Consider the following 16,495-nt stretch of genomic DNA (forward strand, 5'->3'; position numbering starts at 1 on the left):
TGCTATAGATTGTCAATAAGTAGATGAACCCATTTTTAAAACTTAAATACATATTTTAATCTCTTTTTTATCATTGTATGAAACTACTGAAATCTTAGTTAAATGTGAATGGTTCTTTGATAGTGCTAATTCATTTGAGTCCATTTTAGATATTTTAAAAGGAAAATCAAAGAAGAGTGCATTGAAAAGAGATGATACCAGAGGCACCTGGATGACTCAGTTGGTTCAGCATCCGACTTCGGCTCAAGTCATGATCTCACAGCTTGTGAGTTTGAGCCCTCTGTCGGGCTCTGTGCTGACAGCTAGAGCCTAGATCCTGCTTCAGCTTCTGTGTCTCTCTCGCTTTCTGCCCCTCCCCTGCTCATGCTCTGTCTCTCTCTGTCTCTCAAAAATAAATAAACATTTTTAAATTTTTAAAAAAGAAAAAAAAAAAAAGAAACCCATAGACTCAGATTCGTGGAGCCCTAACATCATCCTCCCCTCTGCAGTGATGTGGGGAACAAAAGCAAGAAGAAAATATAAATAACATTAAGTTTCTTTATAACCTGCAGCCCATTGACAAATACCTGAAGCAAATACAGAGTAGAACATTTCTCCAGGAACTCCCTGCTGTCTTAATGTTAATGCCTTACTAGAGGGGAAATAACCTTAGCTTGACAATAGCAAGGCCTCAGGTATCTTCAGAGTCCTCTTTAGCATATCAGCATCCTTCTGGAGGCCTCCCTTTTGACTTTACCTCCCCCAACTCCATAGTACATAATCAATCACTCTTCACAACCCCAGTGCAGCTCTTTCTGCCCATGGGTCCTGTCCCCAGACTAATGATATCTCCCTTTTCACCAAAGATGTCTCAAGAATTCTTTCTTGGCCATTGGCTCCTGACCCCCACCATCACTCCAAAACCCCATCAGTATTGTAAGGACACAGGTCTGAATTCGGCTTCTCAGAATCATTAGACAATAGAAGGGCACACCTTGCTCAAGGAAGGAGGGACCACCCTTGTAACACCCAATCATAAAAGGCCAGCTAACACCTTTAACGTATTTAAGGGCAGGCCTAGAAGGCTAGTCACACCCTATGTGAGGGTCCTGGGCCCACTCTGTAATTGGTCAATACTCTACATGTTGTGATTGGCTCCCACCAAAAGTATCAATGAATGGTTAAACCTGCTGTCAATAATATTGTATAGCAATGATTGGATCACTATACCTGGGTCACAATTTCCTGTAACTCCCCCTTCCCAAACTCATAAAAGCCCTACCCCCCCTTTGTTCGAGGCTCTCTGCATGGATCCACTGTGTTGGTGAAGTCTGTGAGCCCGAGCTTAGGCTTGGCCAGCCTAAACTCGTAATAAAGCCCTTTGCTTTTGCATGCGTGACTCAGTCTCCCTGGCAGTCTCTGGTTTTGGAGGGCGATATTGGAAACTTGGGTATAACAGTATCAAGAGCCCAAAAATAAACCCTTGCATAAACGGTCAACTAAGCTTTGACAAAGGAGCCAAATATATGCAATGGGGTAAGAATAGTCTCTTTGATACATGATATTTGGAAAACTGGATAACCTATGAATGCAAACATATGGTATCTATCCTTCTCGGCCTGACTTACTTCGCTTAGCATGACACCCTCAAGGTCCATCCACTTTCCTACAAATGGCCATATTTCATTCTTCCTCATTGCCATATAGTACTCCATTGTATATATATACCACATCTTCTTGATCCATTCATCAGTTGATGGACATTTAGGCTCTTTCCATGATTTGGCTATTGTAGAAAGTGCCGCTATGAACATTGGGGTACATGTGCTCCTATGCATCAGCATTTCTGTATCCCCTGGGTAAATCCCTAGCAGTGCTATTACCATATGTTTGCATTCATAGGTCTAACAGGAGAAACCTGGCAGGGGGCCAGGGGGAGAGGAAAGGGGAAAGAGAGTGGGGGAGAGTGAGGGACACAGATCAAGGGAGACTACTAAATACTGAAAACGAACCATGGACTGAAGGGGGAGGGGGAGGGGGGAGGGGGTGATGGTCATGGTGGGGGGCACTTGTGGGGAGAAGCCCTGGGTGTTATATGGAAACCAATTTGAAATAAACTATTTTTAAAAAAGAAAACTGGATAACCACATGAAGAAAAATGAAACTGGACCCCCTAGATTTCATCGCTCATGAATATTAACAATGGATTAAAGAATTAAACATCAGACATGAAACTAAAGATCCTGGAAGGAAACCTATGGGATGTCTCCTTAATATTGATCTTGGCAAGGATTTTTTGGATAAGACTCCAAAGCACAATAACAAAAGCAAAAATCAGTAAGTGGGAACATATCAAACTAAAAGGTTTCGGCACAGCAAAGAAGCCAGCAACAAAATAAATAGCAAATTATGGGATGGGAGAAAATATTTGAAAATCATATATCTGATAAGGGGTGAATGCCCGAAAGATATAAAGAACTCATACAACTCGCTAGCAAAAAAATTTAAACAATCTGACCAAAAAATAAGAAGAGGAACTAAATAGGCCCAGACAGTTTTCCCAAAGAAGAGATACAGATGGCCAAGAGGTACATGACAAGGTGCTCAACATCACTAATCATAAGGGACATGAAGAACAACACTACAAAGAGATATCACCTCACCTGTTAGAATGGCTGTCATCAAAAACCTAAGAGATGGCAAGTGTTGGAAATGATTTGGAAAAAAGTCACGGTTGGTGGTAGTGTAAGTTAGTACAGCCACTATGGAAAACAGTATGGTGATTCCTTTAAAAATTAAAAGTAGAACTACTAAGTGATCCAGCAATCCCACCTCTGGGTATATATCAAAAGGAAATGAAAACAGGATATAAAAGAGATATCGGCATTCCCATGTTCGTTGCAGCATTATTCACAGTAGCAAAGATATGGAAACAAACAAGTGTCTGTCAACAGATGAATGGATAAAGAAGATGTGCTGTGTGTTTGATACAAAGCTATATACATATAATGGAGTGTTATTCAGCCATGAGAAAAGAAATCCTGCTACTTGCAACAATATGAGTGGACATTGAGGACATTATACTAGGTGAACTAAGACAGAGAAAGACAAATACTCTATGGTATCACTTATACATGGAATGTAAAAAATCAGATTAATCAGAAGCAGAAACGAGAATGGTGATTACCAAGGGCTGTGGGGTAGAGAAGTTGACCGAAGAAGTTGGCCAAAGGATACAAATTCTGGGGATCGAAAATGTACATCGTGGTAATTTTGTTAATAATATTGTATTATATACTTGAAAGTTACCAAGAGACTACATCTTAAATGTTCTCATTACAAAAAAGGTATGGTAATCCGAAGGCATGATGGAAGTGTTAGCTAACACGATGGTGATAATATTGCAATATGTGTTTCAAATCAACGTGGTATATGCCTTCAACTTACACAATGTCAATTAAATCTCAATAAATGTGGAAAAAAATAAATAAAATGATAAAAACTGAAATTTCCAAACCTTTCTTTATTTGGAGGGTCAGCTACACCCTGTAGTCTGGAGAAGCCTTATATTTTTATAGTGATTCCCCATCCTTAAAAAAAATAGAGCTAGCAAAAACTCCTTTCAGATCACAAACCAAATGACACCTTCCTAATTGAAAATATAATCTACTCTACACTTATCTTATTTGTTAATTTCATGGCTGACTTAACAAATACCTTTAACATAGAAGCTTTTATAGCTCAAATTATTAATATCCCACAGTTCAAAGACCCTGTTCAACCTCAATTTTCCTGACAACAGAAGGAGAATTTAGAACTAGTGATCCAGCCAAAATAAATGATTAAGGGGGGGGGGGGAATTAGCTTCTCGCTCGTATAAGTAGTATCTCTGAGTTTTTCTAGAGAACTTGGTATCTGGCATTAATTGTAAAAGAGGACAAACTCTGTGTAACTCTAAAACAAAAAGGAAAAGGTTGATACCAAAATTAAAGCTAGTTTACGGCTCCACAAGGGCCTCTAGTGGCCATCATTGCCAAAACATCTGTAAGTATGTGTTTCTTCTCAGTAATATCTGATTAATTTTTTAATCATTCAAGGAGCCAAGTAGGATCCCTTGAATATAGCAGACATTGTTCAAAATGCATTTGGCAACTGAAAGAATCAGCATAGGTTTGTCCCTTCTGTGAATATTGTTTATATGGACTCAATGATTCCTGCCTCTACTTCATTACTTGGAAGCCCATAAAAATGGATGTTTTCCCCATAATCACTACCTTGGAAATGAGAGCCTGCCCTTGGCAAAAATTTGAGAAAGAGGTTGCCTTTGGTATCTTCCGGCCTTATACCTAGTTAAAGCCGACTATGTCGGTACGGTGCATAGGCTTATTACATAGCTATGTTGGAAAATAAGACTAAGAAATCAGAGTTGGATGCTAATTACTTAGGTAGTTTACAATACTACAGTGGATATGTAACACTAAAAAAGTGACTTAAGCAAAAGAAAGGAGTCCTTCCTGGTAACATCTCAGGAGTTAAGGACAGACTAAGGGAGGAATCCCGAGACTTTTATCACACCTATTCAGTCTACCCAAAAGGCTGGCCCAGATACAAATCCTCAGTACTGTGTATGAATAGATCTGTATCTGTGGAATTCATAAAACCAAGGACACCGATTTAAATAGGACATCTTCTGTTCCTCACTGTTTATTTTAGGCACCCTCTACTTCATCAAGCAAAACCTGACTTGATGTGAATAAACTGTTTCCTAAAGTTTAAAACCAGGAGAATGGCAGACAAACTGAGGGGAACAAGTCATAGTCAGATTTAAAACCTCAAAGTCCTAATATCACCTTGGAATCGATGCGACGTTTTGCCTTAATAAGCTACCAAAAGCTAAAATCACCATGAGTAGCTGCACTCTTGACATTTTGAATTTTTCCTTGGCATACTTAGTTGACCTTGCGTCGGTGATGTAAAAGATTAAACCTGGCTATCTGGGTTGGCCGTTCTACCTAATGCTGAGTGTGCTGTACTCCTTTCTGTTCCCACTAAGGAGCTCAGATGTTGCTATGCACAATTTGGGAGCCCAGTGACCTACTGGCCAGTGGAGAAGGCCTTCTCTTCCCACATTGGCTTTTTAGAAACAGGACATTTGGTGTAGAGAATTGGCAATGCTCTAGACAGATTGGAAAAATACACTTGACTCCATTATACCATATTTCAGCTCACAGATCTGGCTGTCCATCTTCTTGAGCTTCTCACAAATCTTTGTTGCAGGCATATGCACACTCATTGGGCGAGCAACCTCACTTAGGATCTTGGTGGCTGCATCTTTGGTTGCTCCTAGATAATAGCACTGACAGAGAACAAAGGTAATTCAGTGTCTCTGGGTGATGAAAAAAAGTTAATATAGTTCAGAGAAGTATGAAAGAGGTTAGCCTAGTTTTCATGGCCCAGCTATTAAATGTTAACCCCTGCTGACTAAGACACCAAAAAACAAATGATTCTATCCCCGTGATCATGTTAATTACAAGTGTCCTGCTATTCACATGATGCTCTAAGATTAATAAGAGCTAACACTTGCTAAGTGTTTTCTCTGTGCCAGGTGCTGCTCTCTTGCTGCTCTCAGGGCTTTAAAGGTCTTAACTTACTGAGTTCTCACAACAATCCTGTGAAGTAACTTTTATAATTATCCCCATTTGACTCCCAAGCCAACTAAAGGTCATCCAGCCAGCAAGCAGAAGAGACAGAATTTTAAAAATCTACCATTTTGGCTCTAGAGTCCATACCCTTCCCCATCACACAATGCTGCCTTCCCAGCTGCCCAACTTAAGCACTTTCATTTAAAAATATGAAACCTAATGGCACAAATAAATGCTGAGAGGTTTACAATGTGTCAGTGGTAGATAGTCAACAATGCAGATTTAAATGACAAATTGAACAAAAATTCTAGGCAAAATGAATTGGCCTACAACGATGTGTAGTGAAGTAAAATACTATATTGAAATAAGTCATCTCTGTATACCCAGAAAGCACCATTATAAGAAAATATAAAGACTGCATTAGTTATGTATGAATGATGTTACAAAAATGTTTTGGTAAGTTTCACTAATTCTCTTAATAAGAAAGAGAAAGTCTACCCATTCAACCCAGGACAGAAATTTCTCATTAGGTATTTGGGTAACTTTACTTAAAACATGGAACTGGTTGTCTGTGGCTTATTCAGGACACAAAATGAAACCGGATATATTCTAGATGAAAATACATGACTACGTTTCACTGAAAGATCAATTTTTGCTTTCTATCTACAGTGAACATCCTTGAGGCAAGAATCTAAGCAGGAGAATATTAAGACTAAGATGAGAAATGAAACAATTAATGCTTCTCTTCAAGCCTAAGGGAAAAATGAAAGATGAAAATCTACCATACCAGGCGGTTTTCTTTTCCTTTGACATCCAAGCAAAAGCTGACCAATTCCTTTTCTATGGTGTCCAGGGAAAAATGGACTCCTCTGGCGATCAGGGAGTTATAGAATCGGTTCAGGAATTCTTTACATACTAGAAGAATCAAAGAAATTAATGTATTTATGTACAATATAACTCTTACCATACTGATGTGGATGTCCCACTCATCAAATAAAAAAGTTAAATATGATTCAACACATTGTGACAATAGATTCAAATTATAAGTAAGAATGGTTTGGGGCCAGGGGCACCTGGGTGGTTCAGTCGCTTACTGTCTGGATTTTGCCTCAGGTCATGATCTTGTGGTTCATGGGATCAAGCCCCACTATCAGCACAGAGCCTGCTTGGGATCCCCCCCCCTCTCTGCCCTTCCCCTGCTTGTGTGTTCTCTATCTCTCTCAAAATAAGTAAACAACCATTAAAAAAAAAAAAGAAAGAATGGTTTGGGGCCTAGAGCTACTAGCTTAGTATTGGGCCTTGCATAACACTTATTGAATTAATTAATCGACCAATGAATCAATCTTTGGAGTCAAGTTGAAACTAAAATGAGAATTTTCCCACAAAATTTAAGCCTAAAAGAAAATACAGCTTTATGTAGGATATGATGCCTGGGACAGCTCTGCTTAAAGCACGTAGGAAAACATACCTTAAACCCTTTGGTCATCTGCATATGTCTGTATGTTTTATTATCATGAACCTACATGAAACTCCAATTTGAACAATCGTATTTGATCTCAGTGTCCAGAGCCAGCGAAGGGGTGGTGGGAGCTGTGCAGTGGCACAGCCAGTAACAACCAGCACAGTTGAGACATTCGTTGTGGCTCTCAGGTGCTAGCCCTGTTCTAATGTATGTTGTTAACCCATTCGAGTCTCAGAACAAAGCTATGATATAGATGCATTACTATCCTTATTTTACAGATGAGGTAGCTGAGTCAAAGAATGGTCAGTTATCTTGCCTCATTAAGTGCTAGAGAGGGAATGAAATCCCTGGTCATCTGACCTGGACCCTACACACCTATCTCTGCAGTAGGAGGAAGCGGCTTTCCCATGTGGCTTTCTCAGATGGGCAAGGATCTGGTCCAAGTAGAAAAAAGGAAATGGAGGCAGAAGCTTATGCTGGAAAACAGTGGCCCTAGCATTAGAAAGAGAATTCTAGATAAACATGCTAAGGAAGAGTGGAGAGTGCTCAGGCCCTGGGTTCTCTATATCCCTACTCTTAATGCATGGTATTAACTAAAACCAGGTAATGTGTTCTGTCCCCCATCCCTAATAATCAAGTGTCTGATTATCTACCTGTCTGGTAAATGAGGCAAGATCTACCGATCACCCTAATACACAAACTAGACACCTAGTATAGTTTATGTTCATTTGATTAAGTTAATTTATGTAAAGGGGTGTCTGGGTGGCTCAGTCGGTTGGGCATCCAACCAGCTCAGGTCTCACGGTCCACGAGTAGCCCCAGATCGGGCTCTGTGTTGATGGCTCAGAGCCTGGAGGTTGCTTCTGATCCTGTGTCTCCCTCTCTCTCTGCTGCTCTCCTGTTTGTGTTCTGTCTCTCTCTGCCTCTCAAAAATAAATATTTTAAAAATTAATAAAAGTAAGTGAATGTATTTAATAAATATTTATTGAGCAACCTATATATAAAGCACTTTAAGAGGCTCTGCTAAAAGATAAAATGCAGGAAGAAGGAGGCAAAATCCAGAAAGGAGAATCAGGTAGCAAGAAATAATGTAAGAAAAGAAAATGGCAAGTGGGGGAAAAATATAAATCATGATTAAACAATAATAATGAACATGTAGGGGTATAAACATAGGGTAAAACCCAGATGCAGGACAATCCCAACACAGAAAATGGAAAAGAAAGGAGAATTCATGTGAAACTTCCTAAGATCCTTTATAACCCAGGAAGAGGGTAGAGAAACATTATTGTTAAGTCATAATGATTGTTAGTCAACTAATCATGTTAACAATATAAAGGTAAAAACTAAAAGTGTAAGGAATATAAAGATTACTTTTTAGATCAGTATTGGTGCAGAGCCGGGAGAGGTATTGTTAAAATGTTTATCAGCCCACTAGCAGGCAGGAAAGATAAAAAAGAAAGAAAGAAAAAAAGCACGATAAGTTTTTTTTAAACACTCACAAAATTAAGTAGGAGAAAAACATCCAAATATATCACCGATTACAATACGCATGAATGTATTAAACTCTTATTTATAGAACAGGATTTTTTCAGAGTAGAACTATTACAAATTCAATTATATGGTGAATCTAAGAGTCACATAAAAAGTATGAGGCTACAGCAAAGGGTTTGAAAAAACAAAAAACAACAACAAAATTGAAGAGATTTTAAAAATAAAAAGATATGCCTGTGAAAAAGGCTGACCAAAATCTGCTTTAGCTCTGTGAACCATTTTTGAGAATAACAATAGTCACTACTAGTCAGAAAATGAAGCACTTACCAGAAAAACCAAAAAAAAAAAAAAAAAAAAAAAAAAAAAAAAAAAAAAAAAAAAAAAAAAAAAAAAAAAAAAAAAAAAAAAAAAAAAAAAAAAAAAAAAAAAAAAAAAGAGTTCCTAACTAATGAACAGCCAATAACATAGCCTAATAATATAGGAAATCATAATAGAATTATAAGAAGAAATTGACAAATTCACAATAACAATAGATGGTTGAAACCCTCTCAGCAGTTATTTGATCAAATCGACCAAAGGTTAATAAGGACATTAAACATTTGAGCACTATTCACAAATTTGACCTTATTACATATAGAACCCTTCTCCCTCAAATTACAGAAATTCTTAAGAAAATATGGAATATTTACATTAATTTGCCAGGTGGTAAGCCAGAAAGCAGATTCCAACAAGTAACAAAAATTCTGTATCATGCAGGCCACATTCCCTGAATATAATTAGAAATCAGTAACAAAAATAATGACCCAACTCAGTGTCTGTCCTCTTGCATGCCTGGAAATTTTTTAAATACACACTTCTAACTAACCCATAGGTCAAAGAAAAAGTAGTGACAGGAATATCCAATTTTTAGTACTTAATTCCAATAAAAATGCTCTATATAAAACTTAAGGACTACAGTTAAGTCAGTACTTCCAAGGAAATTTATACATAAAGTACGTATCTTTCAATGAAAAAAATAGGAAATTAATGAGTAAGCATTCAACTTGAATTTTTAAAAGAAAAACCAAAACCAAAAGACTACCTGATGTAGTTAACATGTTCAGAGATGATTGTTAGTTCTGTCCAAAAAAAATATGTGTAGATAGATTAATGATTGAAAAAAGTATTCAAAGAAAAATTGAGGCTAGTTTTAATTCAAGGGGAGAAAGATGTTCATGAAAGATGAAGTCCTGGTGCACTACATAACTCATCTTTGAATGATATTTACATGGACACAACAGTATAAACCCTGAGATTTATTTTTACTCAAAATTGTGATACAAATGTATATTGGGAGTGCCTGGGTGGCTCCAATGGTTAAGTTTCCAACTCTTGATTTCAGCTCAGGTCATGATCTCATGGTTTGTAGGATTGAGCCCCGCATTGGGCTGCGTGCTGACAGCATGGAACCTGTTTGGGATTCCCCCTCTCTCCCTCTCTCTCTCTCTCTCTCTCTCAAAATAAATAAATAAACATTTTTTAAAATATATGTAAATGGAGGAATGGGTGTCCAGGAGACAGCTGTGGATGGGTGTAATAAATCTAAAACTTTTTTTTTCATAAGTAACTAAAACTGCAAACCTGAAAAAGAGCATTTTAAGCAGTTATTTAGATTAACAATTAATTGAGGCAACTGGGTGGCTCATTCCATTAAGCATCATACTCTTAATCTCAGCTCAAGTCATGATCTCACAGTTTGTGAGTTCAAGCCCCATATCAGACTCTGTGCTGATAGCACAGAGCCTGCTTGGGAATCTCTCTCTCCCTCTTTTCTGTCCCTTCCCTCCAATAAATAAATAAGCTTTAAAAAATAAAAATAATACAATAATAAAATTAGAAAAGCTAGTAATGCAATTTATTATATGGTCATCTCAATAGATGTATATGTGTTTGATTAAATCCAGTTTCTTTTCATGATTAAAGCAAGCATCCATGTTCAGACACTTAGCAAACTCAGACTAGAAAAACGCCTGCATTAAGTTGATAAAAGATATCTATGGAAACTCTATAGCAAATGTCCTACTTAGCAATAAAATGATCCTTTTTCACCACTTGTATTCAATACAGAACTGGATGTCTTAGCTCACAGAACAAATGTTTCTTTAGAACAGAGAAAAAAATTTTTTATCATTTGCAGATTATATGATTGTCTAGGTAGAAAAACATTCTTTTTTTTCTTTTATAGTTTATTGTCAAGTTGGTTTCCATATAAATAAAACCCAGTGCTCATCCCAACAAGTGCCCTCCTCCATGCCCATCACCCCCCTCCCCCTCGCCCCACCCCCATCAGCCCCCAGTTTGTTCTCAGTATTCAAGAGTCTCTCATGGTTTGCCTCCCTCCCTCTCCCCAACTACTTTTTTCCCCTTCTCTTCCCCCATGGTCCTCTGTTAAGGTTCTCTTGTCCCACTTATAAGTGAAAACATATGGTATCTGTCCTTCTCTGCCTGACTTATTTCGCTTAGCATGACACCCTGGAGTTCTATCCACGTTGCTACAAATAGCCAGATGCCATTCTTTCTCATTGCCATGTAGTATTCCATTGTATATATATATATATACCACATCTTCTTGATGCATTCGTTAGTTGTTGGATATTTAGGCTCTTTCCATGATTTGGCTATTGTTGACATTGCTGCTATGAACACTGGGCTGCATGTGCCCTTATGCATCAGCACTCCTGTATCATTTGGGTAAATCTTCAGCAGGGCTATTGCTGGGTCATAGGGGAGTTCTATTGTTAATTTTTTGAGGAACCTCCACACTGGGTTCCAGAGCAGCTGTACCAGTTTACATTCCCACCAACAGTGTAGGAGGGTGCCTGTTTCTCCATATCCTCACCAGCATCTATAGTCTCCTGATTTGTTCACTTTAGCCACTCTCAACCGCATGAGGTGGTATTTCAGTGTGGTTTTGATTTGTATTTTCCTGATGATGAGTGACGCTGAGCATCATTCATGTCCCTGTTGGCCATCTGGATGTCCTCTTTGGAGAAGTGTCTATTCATGTCTTCTGCCCATTTCTTCACTGAATTATTTGTTAGAAAAACATTCTTAATAGGGAGAGCATTATGCAAAATTGATGAATTTCAGAGTAATAAGAAGAAACTATGAGGAAACTACAAATTTAAAATAAGCTATAATTTACAATCATGATAAAAATTCTAGTGTAACCAGGAATAAATTTAATGAAACGTATCAAGGCTTTAGACCAGCGGACTGCCTGGGGTAGAACTCTCCAGGCAAGTAAAATATGCAACGGCTTTTCCTGCAGGAATGACCTGTGTCGGTTCAAGAATAGTTGGGGGACCAGACTGGTGGAAGAAGACTGAGCAAGAGGGGCAAGGGCAGTAAGAAATGAGGTCTAGTCAGACATGCAATAATCACAATGTGCTGTAATAAATCTTGGAAAGACGGTGTATGCTTCACATTTAATTAGCCCAGATAAGCCCAGGCTTATCTGAAATGTTTTCAGGTACCGGGTCCAGAAACTAAACTGATAAGTAATCCAATCAGTTGTTCGTGTCTCACAAATTCTGCTTTAAATGTACAGGACACCATTATAAGAGATCTTTTTTTTCAATGTTTTTTATTTATGTTTGAGAGACAGGGAGAGACAGTGTGAGCAGGAGAGGGTCAGAGAGAGAGGGAGATACAGAATCTGAAGTAGGCTCCAGGCTCTGAGCTAGCTGTCAGCACAGAGCCTGATGCGGGGCTCAAACCCACAAACCTTGAGATCATGACCTGAGCCAAGTCGGGCACTCAACCGACTGAGCCACCCAGGGGCCCCTATAAGAGATTTTTAAGCAAAGATCTTAGAACTTGGCTAAACAAATACCTTTATCTATGCAAGGTTTTAAAATAACATGGTGTAGATACTTTAAATTTCTGGAGAGAAGTTTAATTATTGCAGGGCTGACAGAAATCTGGACTCCAATTCTTAAGACTTCATTAAGTTATTATACAAACTACACTCATCCAGTACTCAATGTATACAGTTTCCCTGCAGTTTCCTGGTAAGCAGGGGTAGAGTCCCAAGGTTACAGAAGGGTGAGGACATGCACTTATATAAATTATTTCAGTGAATGAAAATGGAGGTGTTACAGTAGACCAGAAGGAAGGGGCTAGCGTAGCTAGCATAGCTAATTATCTCCGTTGATCTTGTTTAACGACCCTCTGAAGTAGGTAATATCAGCTGATTTTGCAAGGAAGAGCCAGGAGCGGAGAGGATGCAACCTAGGCTCACGTGTTCCGACTGCAAGTGTATAGCTGAGGTTCTGCCAAAAGAAAATCATTGATGGATATTCCTCTTAAGAAGTGATGTGCCCCTTCGTAAAGCAACTTTTCTCTGTAAAGTCCTAAACAAAAGTTAGTTATGTTCTTTGGCTTAAGCCACCTCAACTCAATTACAGACAACTGAGTGTTTTATTTTTCTTTTGGGAATCAAATATTTCCATTTGAAGGACATCTGTGCAGGGAGAGGCCAGTCTCCCCCGTCAGCTGCAGCAGAACCAATGCGGCGTCAGGGTCATCCAAAGCTAGTAGGGTCTGCACAAGACTTAATGCAAATCCGCAGAACGTAGCCTCAAGGTATCACTGGGCCAGAATCGAACTTTTGCTTAGGCTTGGGACAAGGTGCTGGGAAACCAGGGACGGGGCCCACACTTCCGGAGTTAAATGTTATTTATAGCCCAGGCCGGGAGAAGCCAAAGCCGACAACAGCTGCGCTGCAGCGCGGTGCCACCGCCATGCAAGCAGGTCTCACACCGCTCACCTTCACAGTCGGCCCCGGCCTCCTGGCCCAGGGCGGGCCCCAGGTTAGAGACCCAAAGCCCGGCACAAAAGGCCACCATCGTGGCTGGTACCGCGCCCCGCATGCTGAGCCAGCCGCTCCGAACACCTCGTCACCTCCGTCCTACAACAGCCAGGCTGCTATAGCCCTGGGCTGTTACAGGACGCTGAGGAGCCGACTTCTGTGGGGGCGGAGGGGGGCGGGGCCGTAGGGAATCTGCCCAGAGTTGCTAGGACAAATGACGCAATTCCACCGGGAGTTTCCATTGGCTTCCTCGAAAGGGGCCAGAAAGAGGCGGAACCAAGAGTCCGCGCCCCTTCCAGGCGCTTCCTCACTGGCGCGTGCGCACTATCGCACACGCGGTGCCTTTCCGGTGGGGCGGGGGCTAGGAGGGGACGCAGTAAAGCTATTCGCAGACAGTCCGAGAGGAAAGGAGAAACCTTCACGCTGATTGGCGGCGATGCGGGAGGCCGCGGCGGACGGACGGGACGCAGTGGGCGGGCGGGAACGTGAAATTTCCGCGGTGCCTGATGGGGCCGTTCGGAGGCCTGGAGCTGTTGCCATAGGGGGACCACTCATTAGTGCTGCCGCCGTCTCTGCCGCCTCATGGCGGCCATTGGAGTTCACCTGGGCTGCACTTCAGCCTGTGTGGCCGTCTATAAGGTGAGGGACTGGGGGAGCTGGGCTGTGACTAATTTTGGCTACCCAGTTCTCTCGGTGCGGGGCCAAGTCCTTTCATCTCCTGCTGGGTTGTGAACAGCGTGTCGCCGGCCTGGGAATGTCGCGCGGAGAGGCATTACTGCGGGCAAGTTTGGAAGCGAAAGGCTGGCCGGACTCGGCCTCCTCCGCCACAGCTCCTCTGGAAAGTCCTATGCGTCCTGGAGGAGGATTGTGACGACACGGGCGCGCTGAGTCTGGAGACGCCCGGGCCGCCAGAGACCTGGAGGGGGGCGGTCCTGGGGAACGTCAGGGCCGCTGGACGCCCAGAGGGATCTCGGGGATGTCGTGAACACTGGAAGCTCGGGACGGGCGGTCGCCGGGACGCCAGGCCCTCTGGAGGCCCGGAGGGTCTCGGGGACATCAGGGCCGCCGGAGGCGCGGAGAGGGGCGGTCCTGAAGACGTCAGGGCCGCGGAAGACCCGGAGGGGGCGGTCCCGGGGACGTCAGGGCAGCCAAGGCCTTGGAGGTCTCGGGGACTTGAGGGCAGCCGGGGCGGGGGAGGGGAGAAGCCGAGAGGGGCGGTCCCGGGGAACCTCAAGGCTGACGGAGGCCGGTAGGGGCCTCGGGGACCTCCTGGGCACTGGAGGCCCGGAGGTGGACCTGAACGTCCGAGACTGAAGGCTTCTGAATGTTTGCCAGGAAAGGACCGGGTGGTCGCGAACTCAAACTGGAGTTAATCCCGCGAAGCCTGGGAAGCGAGTTGGTGGCATGCTCTCTACTTGACCTTTCTTGAATGAGAGCTTAACAAGGAGTTGTAGCCTTCCTCTCATCAGTGGGGAGGCTGAAGGAACAGTAATATCGAACTCCCCTGGTACTGATCTCGCGTTTAAATGTCAAGTAACTTGGAAGGAAAAAACCGGAGACTTAGTGCTACTTCATCATACGTAGAAAAAGGAAGAAAGATGTATTTGTCGGGTAAGAACGAAAACTAGAAAGGGTGATGTCATAAAGCTTGTTATTGTATATAGGAAGATTATTATGTTTGATCCAATTATGGGCTGGATAGAAAAAATGAAGCAGTTCTTCGTGGAATGTTGGCCTTGTATAAAATCCTAGGAAATTAATAAACAATTTACAGATTTAAAACCTTGATATAACGATTTTTCTTTCTATACATATGGCAAGATAACACTGGTCTATATATGTCTGATGGGACTGTATATATATGTGTGTGTATATACATATTTATCTCTGTATATGTCTTTATGTGGTTTTTGCTGTTGTTTTTCTAAAGACCTAATATAGTTGTATATTTTTTTCCAGGATGGCCGGGCTGATGTCGTTGCAAATGATGCAGGTGACAGAGTTACTCCAGCTGTCGTTGCTTACACAGAAAATGAAGAGGTACTGTTCCCCTCATTTTTGTAGTTTGAAGTAAGCGAAATTACTTGCATTATAATATGCTGCTCTTTTTCAGGTTGTTGGATTGGCAGCAAAACAAAGTAGAATAAGAAATATTTCAAATACAGTAATGAAAGTAAAGCAGATCCTTGGCAGAAGGTATGGAATAAAATAATAATCTTACATATGGGAATAAAATGTGTTTATACATTCTAGGCATAATGTACAATGGAACTGAAAACACCAGTTTGGTTTTTTGTTGCTTTTTATGATCGAGTCGTTTCAGGATTATCCCATGTGGGCTCTTTCTTAACGATCATTAATGTTGAATTTCCTCAAGGATGGGATTCACGCAGATTGTTTCTTGCTGAAGGGTCTGTTCATATTGATGAATGCCAACATTTCATGTAGTTTGATAATTTGTGTCATTTAGAAGTGGTCTTGTCACCTGTTTACATCACTGATGGAACTTGAAAAATTTTGCAGGAATTTGAAGATTTTTCTGCGCTGAAGTTGAATTTTGCAAAATCTATTACAGTTGGTCATAATTTATATAGAAGCTATTGATTTTCTTCCTCCGGTCCCTTTGTGACACTTTCTGGGAACTAACTTTTCTAGTTGTATTATGAATTTAATCATTAAAGAAACAGTTTAATTAACATCTTAAGAATCAGGTTAATCATCTGTTGTAACTTTAATTAAAAGATTAAAGAGGCTTGCTTCTCCAGACTTCTGTCTCCTCAAATTATAGATTACCATAATAATTAAAGGTTTTCATTTTCACTGGAGTAGTAGTAATACTTGAGACAGTGTTTTTAAATTTTCAAAGTGCTTCACATCTATTATTTAATCGTATCAAATCCCTAAAAGATTGGTAGGGCAGGTTTTATTCCTCCCCGTTTGTAGATGAGAAAATCAAGGCACATACAAGTTCCAGTATTGCTCAGAGCGGTGAGCAAGGTAGGACTATGGTTCAGGACTTCTACCTTAGCCTCAAGTCTCTCTCCTTCTGAGAATTTAAGTAGAAATGTC

The 16,495-nt window shown here is 40.8% G+C and overlaps 2 protein-coding genes across 3 annotated transcripts in view; one reads left to right on the forward strand and one right to left on the reverse strand.

Moving 5' to 3' along the window:
- Nucleotides 1-14,246, reverse strand: part of CDNF (cerebral dopamine neurotrophic factor) — a 19,499-nt gene extending 5,253 nt beyond the window's left edge. Inside the window, exons 1-3 of the mRNA XM_029953596.1 lie at nucleotides 13,385-14,246; nucleotides 6,409-6,536; nucleotides 5,194-5,335 (exon numbers count right to left, since the gene is read on the reverse strand). Of these exons, the coding sequence (XP_029809456.1) occupies nucleotides 5,194-5,335; nucleotides 6,409-6,536; nucleotides 13,385-13,487 (373 nt within the window). The 5' untranslated portion in view covers nucleotides 13,488-14,246. The remainder of the gene's footprint in view (nucleotides 1-5,193; nucleotides 5,336-6,408; nucleotides 6,537-13,384) is intronic.
- HSPA14 (heat shock protein family A (Hsp70) member 14) overlaps nucleotides 13,910-16,495 on the forward strand; it is a 39,639-nt gene continuing 37,053 nt past the window's right edge. The window contains exons 1-3 of one of the 2 annotated variants that reach the window (XM_029953593.1): nucleotides 13,910-14,065; nucleotides 15,386-15,466; nucleotides 15,540-15,622. In XM_029953593.1, coding sequence (XP_029809453.1) covers nucleotides 14,009-14,065; nucleotides 15,386-15,466; nucleotides 15,540-15,622 — 221 coding nt within the window. In that variant the 5' untranslated portion in view covers nucleotides 13,910-14,008. Of the gene's footprint in view, nucleotides 14,066-14,659; nucleotides 15,038-15,385; nucleotides 15,467-15,539; nucleotides 15,623-16,495 lie in introns of those variants that run through there. The other variant, XM_029953594.1, reaches the window with a different exon arrangement.

This window comes from Suricata suricatta, chromosome 10, assembly GCF_006229205.1.
Source record: "Suricata suricatta isolate VVHF042 chromosome 10, meerkat_22Aug2017_6uvM2_HiC, whole genome shotgun sequence".
Classification (NCBI taxonomy): Eukaryota; Metazoa; Chordata; class Mammalia; order Carnivora; family Herpestidae; genus Suricata; species Suricata suricatta.